Here is a 14,943-nt window from a genome sequence, read left to right as displayed (position 1 = left end):
TTTGTGCCACACACAGCAAAATTCCAGGTACAGTCGTGCCTCGTTTATACGGACAATTGCGTCATTTCACAATTCGTCCGTATAAACGAATTTCCGTATAACTGAAACCAGCTTCTTACTGGAAGAGTTACTTCCCTGTCCCTTGTCATGTCACACAACAAAAGATATAATGCATCTTCCATCGTCTGGTGTTTTGCTACACGGGATCCTGATAAGTCATTTGAATTTTCCGGGAGATTTAGCCACTTCTGTTTGTCTTTCAAAATGTCACCAATTGTCGATTTTCCTATGGTATGTCCAAATTCAGTGCCATAATGCTTACTGATGGGATTACATGTACAATAAACAAGCCCATCTCAATCGTAACTCAGTGTCACTTGGTTAATTGTCTTCTCACGAATCAAAGGATTACCACCGGCGGAAGGATTACCACCAGTGGAAGTGTATTGTCCGGGTAAGTGAGACAATTTTGTGTGCATTTCAGTGTTTTGTGTATGAAAATGACCATCCGGTTCCGGAAACTGAATTTCCGATTATACGGGTAAATTTATATAGTTATTATTTCGTTTTGAATGAAAATCGTCCGGGAACCCAAGGTTTCCGGATATCTGAAGTCCGTATAAGCGGAGCATGACTGTATACGACGGCAGTCAGTAAATAATCGAGTCTGGACCAGACAGTCCAGTGATTGAAATCATGTGCATCCATCTTCACAATTTGGATACAATGACATGCATCAACCAAGACAGTGCGCCTGACCACCCGATCTTGTTAGTCGCCTCTTACGACAAGCATGGGTTACTGAAGACCTGTTCTAACCCAGAATCCTCACGGGACGTTGGCGGAGAGGTAACTTACTTGTCAGACAGCGATGATGGGATGTTCTCTTCAACCCATCTTAGGTCATCATCCTGCAACAATCACCACAGACCATGTGGAGTGAGTGAGTAACACAAGAGTGAGAGAATGACACAATTATATGCCACTCTCAGCAATATTTCAGCCATGGCATGAAATTGCACACAGAGAGCGACACAATTTTATGCCACTCTCAGCAATATTTCAGCCATGGCATCAAAGTGCACAAGAGTGAGAGAGTGACAGATTTATGCCACTCTCAGCAATATTTCAGCCATGGCATCAAAGTGCACAAGAGTGAGAGAGTGACAATTTTATGCCACTCTCAGCAATATTTCAGCCATGGCATGAAAGTGCACAAGAGTGAGAGAGTGACAGATTTATGCCACTCTCAGCAATATTTCAGCCATGGCATCAAAGTGCACAAGAGTGAGAGAGTGACAATTTTATGCCACTCTCAGCAATATTTCAGCCATGGCATCAAAGTGCACAAGAGTGAGAGAGTGACTGATTTATGCCACTCTCAGCAATATTTCAGCCATGGCATCAAAGTGCACAAGAGTGAGAGAGTGACACAATTTTATGCCACTCTCAGCAATATTTCAGCCACATCATAGTCAATCGGCTGACATTTAGGATAGACATGATGGATACTGACCACTGATTTTGACCTGGAGTCCTTCTGCTTTGGGGATCCGTTGGAGTAGGTCTTGGTCCTCATCTTCATTCCATCTACAAAAGCAGTTCAGGACATGTACACATGAAATGAACATGTTCATAGGATGGATGTATGGTAGCTCTTCCTATCATGGGTATCTTGCAATATGGCTGAAGGTGTCTGCGCTTGTAAGTACTCTACTAGCCAACCATAACGTTCTTGTGAGATGAAATGAGGTTTAACGTTGAGTCCAAGATTATTGCACTCATATGGCGATATGCATGCATGTGTGCATGTGTGCGTGTGTGTGTGTGTGTGTGTGTGTGTGTGTGTGTGTGTGTGTGTGTGTGTGTGTGTGTGTGTGTGTGTGGCTGCTGGTACTTGTTCGGACTAATGCCAATGTTATAGTGCTAGCTCAGTGAGATGCATGCCGCAGTTTAACATGAGTGAGTGAGTTGGGTTTAACGCCGCTTTTAACATTATTCCAGTTATATCACGGCGTGTCAGCTTAATGTGGGAGGAAAGCCCGAAGTGATGCAGGTCTCAGACGTTTACCACTTCGGTCAAACCCACGAGCACGGGTATGGTGCTGACAAACCTAGAAACATAATCGGGGCAAACCGGGATTCGAACCCACAATCATAGGTTTCTGGCGTGCCCAAGGGACGCAACTCTGCACAGCGAATCGCGGCGCCTTAGACGACTGGGCCACCCGTGCCCCCCAGTTTAACATGAATATCCAACTCAGACACATGTTGATTCCGAGTCGACCAGTCCTTGTTTAGCCCCATAATGCCGAGAGCCACCAAGGTAACCAGAACCATCTTTTAACATCTTTTGGTATGACGCGGCCAGGGATCGAAGCCCTGACCTTCCGCTCTACCACAAGACCAGGGAGGCGGTCTCTCTTGGAAGTACTCTACAAGCAAATCATGACATTCTGTAATTACAGCCATGTTATCTGACTCACCGAAGGCATCATTCATGACAGTGTCGTCATCTACATCGTCCTCAGCAGCATCCAACAGCGGGGAGAAGGCATACCTGGTGACAGAACATCATACACTCATCACTACAACCAGATGAGCCCACAATCATAGGATCCTGGCATGCATAAGGGAAACAACTCTGAACAAGCGTATAGTTGACGAAGTCATCTATATCTCCCGCCATTTTAACACGTTATGGTCCCAAAACAGGTAACTGAGCCAACATTTCTCTTAGGCCATGTCAAAATAGCTGCAATGGAAATTCTAAAATAAACATTTATAAAACTCCTAAATAGCAAAAGGCACTAGTTCAGTATGCAATTTATATATAGACATGCAATGTTTGGTAAGGAAATATTTAAGTTTATTTGTTATACTCCTTAAGTAAACCAATCCTATATTAAAACTTAAATCCAACTTGTTGTCATGGAAACATAAACAATAAAAATTTCTAAAAGTGCTATATATCAAAAGGCACCAGTTCAGTATGTGCCTAGTAGACATGCAAAGTTTTGTAAGAAAGTATTTAACGGTTTTTGAGTTACGCTCCAGAAACGAACAGCACCCTTATAGAACCTAAGTCCAACTTATTGCCATGGAAACGTAAAACATAAAAATTTATAAAATTCCTAGATAGCAAAAGGCACCAGTTCAGTATGTGTCTGGTAAACATGCAAAGTTTTGTAAGAAATTATTTAACGGTTTTTGAGTTACGCTCCGGAAACGAACAGCACCCTTATAGAACCTAAGTCCAACTTGTTGCCATGGAAACGTAAAAAATAAAAATTTATAAATTCCTAAATAGCAAAAGGCACCAGTTCAGCATGAGTCTGATAGACATCCAAAGTTTCGTAGAGAAATATTTAACGGTTTCTGAGTTATGCTCCGGAAACGATTTCGGGACGCACACACGCACACACGCACACACGCACACACACACACACACACACGGACGGAACCCATTTCTATATCCCCCGCCAACTTCGTTGGGGTGGGGGATAACAATGAATTGTGGAAAATTGAGTGCCCACTCAAGTGCAAACAACCAGAGGAAATATCCAACCAAGGTTAAAATCCACTGTCAGCATGAAGGAGCAGATCTGCAGGTCCATAAAAATCCGGGGTAGAATAGGACTTCAGTAACCCATGCTTGCCGTAAAAGGCAACTATGCTTGTCATAAGAGGATTGGGTGGTCAGGCTCGCTTACTTGGTTGATGCATGGATTGATGCTCATGATGGCAATCACTGGATTGTCTGGTCCAGACTTGATTATTTACAGACCGCCGTCATTTAGCTGGACAAACAAACAAACAAACAGTCGTGCTGCATGTGCCTCGTACCTCTGGTTGTTGGCTGTGGGTCTCCACAGGATCATGATGATGAGAAGCAGCACAGAGAAGAGCAGGTGCCAGAATGCCTCGTCCACCCACAGCTCACGCCAGTCCTACAACATCGGACAACACTCATCAACCTTAGCTTCTGGAAACACCTTAAAGCTCACGCCAGTCCTACAACATTGTACAACACTCATCAACCTTAGCTTCTGGATATCCAAAACATCTAATCATCTTTACACATTAAAGCTCACGTGGGATATTTTCTAGTTTTTCAAGTTCTAAATTATTGGTTCTGTTCTCGATGTTCTCTTAGCCAGTTTATTTTATAATATACTCATCGCCAAAAGAAATGCCGACCATATAAACATATAGAGGAATATGTACGTTAAGAAGACATGTTTCCAATGTGTACCACTTAATGACAAAACTAACAATCAGTCAAGTGTTACCACAGAGTGTCTTTATTCTTATCCCGATATGCTGCACGTGATATCCAAACTTTAGACGCTATTCCTGCACAAGACTAATGGTGCATCTCAAGTCATAGTTGTGTGATGCATTCATGAGCGTCAGTTCAAACAACATAACACTATATTCGTTTGTGCATTAAACCAATCTAATGTCTCTTGAATATGAGTAATTCTCCGTATTTTAACCAACCATATATGGTATTCGCCTATCATTTGTCAGTCCTAATTGTGATCAGCGACTATCATTTGTCAGTCCTTATTGTGATCAGCGACTATCATTTGTCAGTCCTTATTGTGATCATTGACTATTATTTGTCAGTCTTTATTGTGATCAGCGACTATCATTTGTCAGTCCTTATTGTGATCAGTCCTTATTGTGATCATTGACTATTATTTCTCAGTCCTTATTGTGATCAGCGACTATCATTTGTCAGTCCTTATTGTGATCAGCGACTATCATTTGTCAGTCCTAATTGTGATCAGCGACTATCATTTGTCAGTCCTAATTGTGATCATTGACTATCATTTGTCAGTTCTTATTGTGATCAGCGACTATCATTTGTCAGTCCTAATTGTGATCAGCGACTATCATTTATCAGTCCTTATTGTGATCAACGACTATCATTTGTCAGTCCTTATTGTGATCAGTGACTATCATTTGTCAGTCCTTATTGTGATCAGCGACTATCATTTGTCAGTCCTCATTGTGATCAGCGACTATCATTTGTCAGTCCTAATTGTGATCAGCGACTATCATTTGTCAGTCCTGATTGTGATCAGCGACTATCATTTGTCAGTCCTTATTGTGATCATTGACTATTATTTGTCAGTCTTTATTGTGATCAGCGACTATCATTTGTCAGTCCTTATTGTGATCAGCGACTATCATTTTTCAGTCCTTATTGTGATCATTGACTATTATTTCTCAGTCCTTATTGTGATCAGTGACTATCATTTGTCAGTCCTTATTGTGATCAGCGACTATCATGTGTCAGTCCTTATTGTGATCATTGACTATCATTTGTCAGTCCTAATTGTGATCAGCGACTATCATTTGTCAGTCCTGATTGTGATCAGCGACTATCATTTGTCAGTCCTTATTGTGATCATTGACTATTATTTGTCAGTCTTTATTGTGATCAGCGACTATCATTTGTCAGTCCTTATTGTGATCAGCGACTATCATTTTTCAGTCCTTATTGTGATCATTGACTATTATTTCTCAGTCCTTATTGTGATCATTGACTATCATTTGTCAGTCCTTATTGTGATCAGCGACTATCATGTGTCAGTCCTTATTGTGATCATTGACTATCATTTGTCAGTCCTAATTGTGATCAGCGACTATCATTTGGCAGTCCTTATTGTGATCAGCGACTATCATGTGTCAGTCCTTATTGTGATCAGCGACTATCATTTGTCAGTCCTAATTGTGATCAGCGACTATCATTTGTCAGTCCTTATTGTGATCAGCGACTATCATTTGTCAGTCCTTATTGTGATCAGCGACTATCATTTGTCAGTCCTTATTGTGATCAGTGACTATCATTTGTCAGTCCTTATTGTGATCAGTGACTATCATTTGTCAGTCCTTATTGTGATCAACTATCATTTGTCAGTCCTTATTGTGATCAGTGACTATCATTTGTCAGTCCTTATTGTGATCAACTATCATTTGTCAGTCCTTATTGTGATCATTGACTCTCATTTGTCAGTCCTTATTGTGATCATTGACTATCATTTGTCAGTCCTTATTGTGATCAGCGACTTTCATTTGTCAGTCCTTATTGTGATCAGTGACTATCATTTGTCAGTCCTTATTGTGATCATTGACTATTATTTCTCAGTCCTTATTGTGATCATTGACTATCATTTGTCAGTCCTTATTGTGATCATTGACTCTCATTTGTCAGTCCTTATAGTGATCATTGACTATCATTTGTCAGTCCTTATTGTGATCAGCGACTATCATTTGTCAGTCCTAATTGTGATCAGCAACTATCATTTGTCAGTCCTTATTGTGATCAGTGACTATCATTTGTCAGTCCTTATTGTGATCATTGACTATTATTTCTCAGTCCTTATTGTGATCATTGACTATCATTTGTCAGTCCTTATTGTGATCATTGACTCTCATTTGTCAGTCCTTATAGTGATCATTGACTATCATTTGTCAGTCCTTATTGTGATCATTGACTATCATTTGTCAGTCCTTATTGTGATCAGTGACTATCATTTGTCAGTCCTTATTGTGATCATTGACTATTATTTCTCAGTCCTTATTGTGATCATTGACTATCATTTGTCAGTCCTTATTGTGATCATTGACTATCATGTGTCAGTCCTTATTATGATCAGCGACTATCATTTGTCAGTCCTTATTGTGATCAGCAACTATCATTTGTCAGTCCTTATTGTGATCAACTATCATTTGTCAGTCCTTATTGTGATCATTGACTATCATTTGTCAGTCCTTATTGTGATCAGCGACTATCATTTGTCAGTCCTTATTGTGATCAGCAACTATCATTTGTCAGTCCTTATTGTGATCAGCGACTATCATTTGTCAGTCCTTATTGTGATCAGCGACTATCATTTGTCAGTCCTTATTGTGATCATTGACTATCATTTGTCAGTCCTTATTGTGATCAGCGACTATCATTTGTCAGTCCTAATTGTGATCAGCAACTATCATTTGTCAGTCCTTATTGTGATCATTGACTATCATTTGTCAGTCCTAATTGTGATCAGCAACTATTATTTCTCAGTCCTTATTGTGATCATTGACTATCATTTGTCAGTCCTTATTGTGGTCAGCGACTATCATGTGTCAGTCCTTATTGTGATCAGCGACTATCATTTGTCAGTCCTTATTGTGATCAGCGACTATCATTTGTCAGTCCTTATTGTGATCAGCGACTATCATTTGTCAGTCTTTATTGTGATCAGTGACTATCATTTGTCAGTCCTAATTGTGATCAGCGACTATCATTTGTCAGTCCTTATTGTGATCAGCGACTATCATTTGTCAGTCCTTATTGTGATCAGCAACTATCATTTGTCAGTCCTTATTGTGATCAGCGACTATCATTTGTCAGTCCTTATTGTGATCAGCAACTATCATTTGTCAGTCCTTATTGTGATCATTGACTATTATTTCTCAGTCCTTATTGTGATCAGTGACTATCATTTGTCAGTCCTTATTGTGATCAGCGACTATCATTTGTCAGTCCTTATTGTGATCAGCGACTATCATTTGTCAGTCCTTATTGTGATCAGCGACTATCATTTGTCAGTCCTTATTGTGATCAGCGACTATCATTTGTCAGTCCTGATTGTGATCAGCGACTATCATTTGTCAGTCCTTATTGTGATCATTGACTATTATTTGTCAGTCTTTATTGTGATCAGCGACTATCATTTGTCAGTCCTTATTGTGATCAGCGACTATCATTTTTCAGTCCTTATTGTGATCATTGACTATTATTTGTCAGTCCTTATTGTGATCATTGACTATCATTTGTCAGTCCTTATTGTGATCAGCGACTATCATGTGTCAGTCCTTATTGTGATCATTGACTATCATTTGTCAGTCCTAATTGTGATCAGCGACTATCATTTGTCAGTCCTTATTGTGATCAGCGACTATCATGTGTCAGTCCTTATTGTGATCAGCGACTATCATTTGTCAGTCCTAATTGTGATCAGCGACTATCATTTGTCAGTCCTTATTGTGATCAGTGACTATCATTTGTCAGTCCTTATTGTGATCAACTATCATTGGTCAGTCCTTATTGTGATCAGTGACTATCATTTGTCAGTCTTTATTGTGATCAACTATCATTTGTCAGTCCTTATTGTGATCATTGACTCTCATTTGTCAGTCCTTATTGTGATCATTGACTATCATTTGTCAGTCCTTATTGTGATCAGCGACTTTCATTTGTCAGTCCTTATTGTGATCAGTGACTATCATTTGTCAGTCCTTATTGTGATCATTGACTATTATTTCTCAGTCCTTATTGTGATCATTGACTATCATTTGTCAGTCCTTATTGTGATCATTGACTCTCATTTGTCAGTCCTTATAGTGATCATTGACTATCATTTGTCAGTCCTTATTGTGATCAGCGACTATCATTTGTCAGTCCTAATTGTGATCAGCAACTATCATTTGTCAGTCCTTATTGTGATCAGTGACTATCATTTGTCAGTCCTTATTGTGATCATTGACTATTATTTCTCAGTCCTTATTGTGATCATTGACTATCATTTGTCAGTCCTTATTGTGATCATTGACTCTCATTTGTCAGTCCTTATAGTGATCATTGACTATCATTTGTCAGTCCTTATTGTGATCATTGACTATCATTTGTCAGTCCTTATTGTGATCAGTGACTATCATTTGTCAGTCCTTATTGTGATCATTGACTATTATTTCTCAGTCCTTATTGTGATCATTGACTATCATTTGTCAGTCCTTATTGTGATCATTGACTATCATGTGTCAGTCCTTATTGTGATCAGCGACTATCATTTGTCAGTCCTTATTGTGATCAGCAACTATCATTTGTCAGTCCTTATTGTGATCAACTATCATTTGTCAGTCCTTATTGTGATCAACTATCATTGGTCAGTCCTTATAGTGATCATTGACTATCATTTGTCAGTCCTTATTGTGATCATTGACTATTATTTGTCAGTCCTTATAGTGATCATTGACTATCATTTGTCAGTCCTTATTGTGATCATTGACTATTATTTCTCAGTCCTTATTGTGATCAGCGACTATCATGTGTCAGTCCTTATTGTGATCATTGACTATCATTTGTCAGTCCTAATTGTGATCAGCGACTATCATTTGTCAGTCCTGATTGTGATCAGCGACTATCATTTGTCAGTCCTTATTGTGATCATTGACTATTATTTGTCAGTCTTTATTGTGATCAGCGACTATCATTTGTCAGTCCTTATTGTGATCAGCGACTATCATTTTTCAGTCCTTATTGTGATCATTGACTATTATTTCTCAGTCCTTATTGTGATCATTGACTATCATTTGTCAGTCCTTATTGTGATCAGCGACTATCATGTGTCAGTCCTTATTGTGATCATTGACTATCATTTGTCAGTCCTAATTGTGATCAGCGACTATCATTTGGCAGTCCTTATTATGATCAGCGACTATCATGTGTCAGTCCTTATTGTGATCAGCGACTATCATTTGTCAGTCCTAATTGTGATCAGCGACTATCATTTGTCAGTCCTTATTGTGATCAGCGACTATCATTTGTCAGTCCTAATTGTGATCAGCGACTATCATTTGTCAGTCCTTATTGTGATCAGTGACTATCATTTGTCAGTCCTTATTGTGATCAGTGACTATCATTTGTCAGTCCTTATTGTGATCAACTATCATTGGTCAGTCCTTATTGTGATCAGTGACTATCATTTGTCAGTCCTTATTGTGATCAACTATCATTTGTCAGTCCTTATTGTGATCATTGACGCTCATTTGTCAGTCCTTATTGTGATCATTGACTATCATTTGTCAGTCCTTATTGTGATCAGCGACTTTCATTTGTCAGTCCTTATTGTGATCAGTGACTATCATTTGTCAGTCCTTATTGTGATCATTGACTATTATTTCTCAGTCCTTATTGTGATCATTGACTATCATTTGTCAGTCCTTATTGTGATCATTGACTCTCATTTGTCAGTCCTTATAGTGATCATTGACTATCATTTGTCAGTCCTTATTGTGATCAGCGACTATCATTTGTCAGTCCTAATTGTGATCAGCAACTATCATTTGTCAGTCCTTATTGTGATCAGTGACTATCATTTGTCAGTCCTTATTGTGATCATTGACTATTATTTCTCAGTCCTTATTGTGATCATTGACTATCATTTGTCAGTCCTTATTGTGATCATTGACTCTCATTTGTCAGTCCTTATAGTGATCATTGACTATCATTTGTCAGTCCTTATTGTGATCATTGACTATCATTTGTCAGTCCTTATTGTGATCAGTGACTATCATTTGTCAGTCCTTATTGTGATCATTGACTATTATTTCTCAGTCCTTATTGTGATCATTGACTATCATTTGTCAGTCCTTATTGTGATCATTGACTATCATGTGTCAGTCCTTATTGTGATCAGCGACTATCATTTGTCAGTCCTTATTGTGATCAGCAACTATCATTTGTCAGTCCTTATTGTGATCAACTATCATTTGTCAGTCCTTATTGTGATCATTGACTATCATTTGTCAGTCCTTATTGTGATCAGCGACTATCATTTGTCAGTCCTTATTGTGATCAGCGACTATCATTTGTCAGTCCTTATTGTGATCAGCGACTATCATTTGTCAGTCCTTATTGTGATCAGCGACTATCATTTGTCAGTCCTTATTGTGATCATTGACTATCATTTGTCAGTCCTAATTGTGATCAGCGACTATCATTTGTCAGTCCTTATTGTGATCAGCGACTATCATTTGTCAGTCCTTATTGTGATCAGTGACTATCATTTGTCAGTCCTTATTGTGATCAGCGACTATCATTTGTCAGTCCTTATTGTGATCAGCAACTATCATTTGTCAGTCCTTATTGTGATCATTGACTATTATTTCTCAGTCCTTATTGTGATCAGTGACTATCATTTGTCAGTCCTTATTGTGATCAGCGACTATCATTTGTCAGTCCTTATTGTGATCAGCGACTATCATTTGTCAGTCCTTATTGTGATCAGCGACTATCATTTGTCAGTCCTTATTGTGATCAGCGACTATCATTTGTCAGTCCTGATTGTGATCAGCGACTATCATTTGTCAGTCCTTATTGTGATCATTGACTATTATTTGTCAGTCTTTATTGTGATCAGCGACTATCATTTGTCAGTCCTTATTGTGATCAGCGACTATCATTTTTCAGTCCTTATTGTGATCATTGACTATTATTTCTCAGTCCTTATTGTGATCATTGACTATCATTTGTCAGTCCTTATTGTGATCAGCGACTATCATGTGTCAGTCCTTATTGTGATCATTGACTATCATTTGTCAGTCCTAATTGTGATCAGCGACTATCATTTGTCAGTCCTTATTGTGATCAGCGACTATCATGTGTCAGTCCTTATTGTGATCAGCGACTATCATTTGTCAGTCCTAATTGTGATCAGCGACTATCATTTGTCAGTCCTTATTGTGATCAGTGACTATCATTTGTCAGTCCTTATTGTGATCAACTATCATTGGTCAGTCCTTATTGTGATCAGTGACTATCATTTGTCAGTCCTTATTGTGATCAACTATCATTTGTCAGTCCTTATTGTGATCATTGACTCTCATTTGTCAGTCCTTATTGTGATCATTGACTATCATTTGTCAGTCCTTATTGTGATCAGCGACTTTCATTTGTCAGTCCTTATTGTGATCAGTGACTATCATTTGTCAGTCCTTATTGTGATCATTGACTATTATTTCTCAGTCCTTATTGTGATCATTGACTATCATTTGTCAGTCCTTATTGTGATCATTGACTCTCATTTGTCAGTCCTTATAGTGATCATTGACTATCATTTGTCAGTCCTTATTGTGATCAGCGACTATCATTTGTCAGTCCTAATTGTGATCAGCAACTATCATTTGTCAGTCCTTATTGTGATCAGTGACTATCATTTGTCAGTCCTTATTGTGATCATTGACTATTATTTCTCAGTCCTTATTGTGATCATTGACTATCATTTGTCAGTCCTTATTGTGATCATTGACTCTCATTTGTCAGTCCTTATAGTGATCATTGACTATCATTTGTCAGTCCTTATAGTGATCATTGACTATCATTTGTCAGTCCTTATTGTGATCAGTGACTATCATTTGTCAGTCCTTATTGTGATCATTGACTATTATTTCTCAGTCCTTATTGTGATCATTGACTATCATTTGTCAGTCCTTATTGTGATCATTGACTATCATGTGTCAGTCCTTATTGTGATCAGCGACTATCATTTGTCAGTCCTTATTGTGATCAGCAACTATCATTTGTCAGTCCTTATTGTGATCAACTATCATTTGTCAGTCCTTATTGTGATCATTGACTATCATTTGTCAGTCCTTATTGTGATCAGCGACTATCATTTGTCAGTCCTTATTGTGATCAGCGACTATCATTTGTCAGTCCTTATTGTGATCAGCGACTATCATTTGTCAGTCCTTATTGTGATCAGCGACTATCATTTGTCAGTCCTTATTGTGATCATTGACTATCATTTGTCAGTCCTTATTGTGATCAGCGACTATCATTTGTCAGTCCTAATTGTGATCAGCAACTATCATTTGTCAGTCCTTATTGTGATCATTGACTATCATTTGTCAGTCCTAATTGTGATCAGCAACTATTATTTCTCAGTCCTTATTGTGATCATTGACTATCATTTGTCAGTCCTTATTGTGGTCAGCGACTATCATGTGTCAGTCCTTATTGTGATCAGCGACTATCATTTGTCAGTCCTTATTGTGATCAGCGACTATCATTTGTCAGTCCTTATTGTGATCAGCGACTATCATTTGTCAGTCCTTATTGTGATCAGTGACTATCATTTGTCAGTCCTAATTGTGATCAGCGACTATCATTTGTCAGTCCTTATTGTGATCAGCGACTATCATTTGTCAGTCCTTATTGTGATCAGCGACTATCATTTGTCAGTCCTTATTGTGATCAGCGACTATCATTTGTCAGTCCTAATTGTGATCAGCAACTATCATTTGTCAGTCCTTTTTGTGATCAGCGACTATCATTTGTCAGTCCTAATTGTGATCTGCGACTACCATGTGTCAGTCCTTATTGTTATCAGTGACTATCATTTGTCAGTCCTTATTGTGATCAACTATCATTGGTCAGTCCTTATTGTGATCAGTGACTATCATTTGTCAGTCCTTATTGTGATCAACTATCATTTGTCAGTCCTTATTGTGATCATTGACTCTCATTTGTCAGTCCTTATTGTGATCAACTATCATTTGTCAGTCCTTATTTTGATCAGTGACTACCATTTGTCAGTCCTTATTGTGATCAGCGACTATCATTTGTCAGTCCTTATTGTGATCAGCGACTATCATTTGTCAGTCCTAATTGTGATCAGCAACTATCATTTGTCAGTCCTAATTGTGATCAGCAACTATCATTTGTCAGTCCTTTTTGTGATCAGCGACTATCATTTGTCAGTCCTAATTGTGATCAGCGACTATCATGTGTCAGTCCTTATTGTTATCAGTGACTATCATTTGTCAGTCCTTATTGTGATCAACTATCATTGATCAGTCCTTATTGTGATCAGTGACTATCATTTGTCAGTCCTTATTGTGATCAACTATCATTTGTCAGTCCTTATTGTGATCATTGACTCTCATTTGTCAGTCCTTATTGTGATCATTGACTATCATTTGTCAGTCCTTATTGTGATCAGCGACTATCATTTGTCAGTCCTGATTGTGATCAGTGACTATCATTTGTCAGTCCTTATTGTGATCATTGACTATTATTTCTCAGTCCTTATTGTGATCATTGACTATCATTTGTCAGTCCTTATTGTGATCATTGACTCTCATTTGTCAGTCCTTATAGTGATCATTGACTATCATTTGTCAGTCCTTATTGTCATCAGCAACTATCATTTATCAGTCCTTATTGTGATCAGTGACTATCATTTGTCAGTCCTTATTGTGATCATTGACTCTCATTTGTCAGTCCTTATAGTGATCATTGACTATCATTTGTCAGTCCTTATTGTGATCAGCGACTATCATTTGTCAGTCCTAATTGTGATCAGCAACTATCATTTGTCAGTCCTTATTGTGATCAGTGACTATCATTTGTCAGTCTTTATTGTGATCATTGACTATTATTTCTCAGTCCTTATTGTGATCATTGACTATCATTTGTCAGTCCTTATTGTGATCATTGACTCTCATTTGTCAGTCCTTATAGTGATCATTGACTATCATTTGTCAGTCCTTATTGTGTAATCAGCGACTATCATTTGTCAGTCCTTATTGTGATCAGCGACTTTCATTTGTCAGTCCTTATTGTGATCATTGACTATTATTTCTCAGTCCTTATTGTGATCATTGACTTTCATTTTTCAGTCCTTATTGTGATCAGCGACTATCATCTGTCAGTCCTAATTGTGATCAGCGACTATCATTTGTCAGTCCTTATTGTGATCAGTGACTATCATTTGTCAGTCCTTATTGTGATCATTGACTATCATTTGTCAGTCCTTATTGTGATCATTGACTATCATTTGTCAGTCCTTATTGTGATCAGTGACTATCATTTGTCAGTCCTTATTGTGATCAGTGACTATCATTTGTCAGTCCTTATTGTGATCAACTATCATTTGTCAGTCCTTATTTTGATCAGTGACTACCATTTGTCAGTCCTTATTGTGATCAGTGACTATCATTTGTCAGTTCTTATTGTGATCATTGACTATCATTTGTCAGTCCTTATTGTGATCAGTGACTATCATTTGTCAGTCCTTATTGTGATCAACTATCATTTGTCAGTCCTTATTTTGATCATTGACTACCATTTGTCAGTCCTTATTGTGATCAGTGGCTATC

At 38.2% G+C, this 14,943-nt stretch overlaps 1 protein-coding gene across 1 annotated transcript in view; it reads right to left on the bottom strand.

The window, feature by feature from the left end:
• Positions 1 to 14,943, bottom strand: part of LOC124151477 (transmembrane protein 87A-like) — a 52,255-nt gene that overhangs the window by 9,756 nt on the left and 27,556 nt on the right. The window contains exons 17-20 of the mRNA XM_048403308.1: positions 3,847 to 3,950; positions 2,487 to 2,560; positions 1,517 to 1,590; positions 859 to 911 (exon numbers count right to left, since the gene is read on the bottom strand). Coding sequence (XP_048259265.1) covers positions 859 to 911; positions 1,517 to 1,590; positions 2,487 to 2,560; positions 3,847 to 3,950 — 305 coding nt within the window. The remainder of the gene's footprint in view (positions 1 to 858; positions 912 to 1,516; positions 1,591 to 2,486; positions 2,561 to 3,846; positions 3,951 to 14,943) is intronic.

This window comes from Haliotis rufescens, unplaced genomic scaffold, assembly GCF_023055435.1.
Source record: "Haliotis rufescens isolate VD_foot unplaced genomic scaffold, xgHalRufe1.0.p SCAF_3, whole genome shotgun sequence".
Lineage (NCBI taxonomy): Eukaryota > Metazoa > Mollusca > Gastropoda > Lepetellida > Haliotidae > Haliotis > Haliotis rufescens.
The sequence above is the reverse complement of the archived record's forward strand: the minus strand, read 5'-3'. Positions and strand labels throughout refer to the sequence as shown.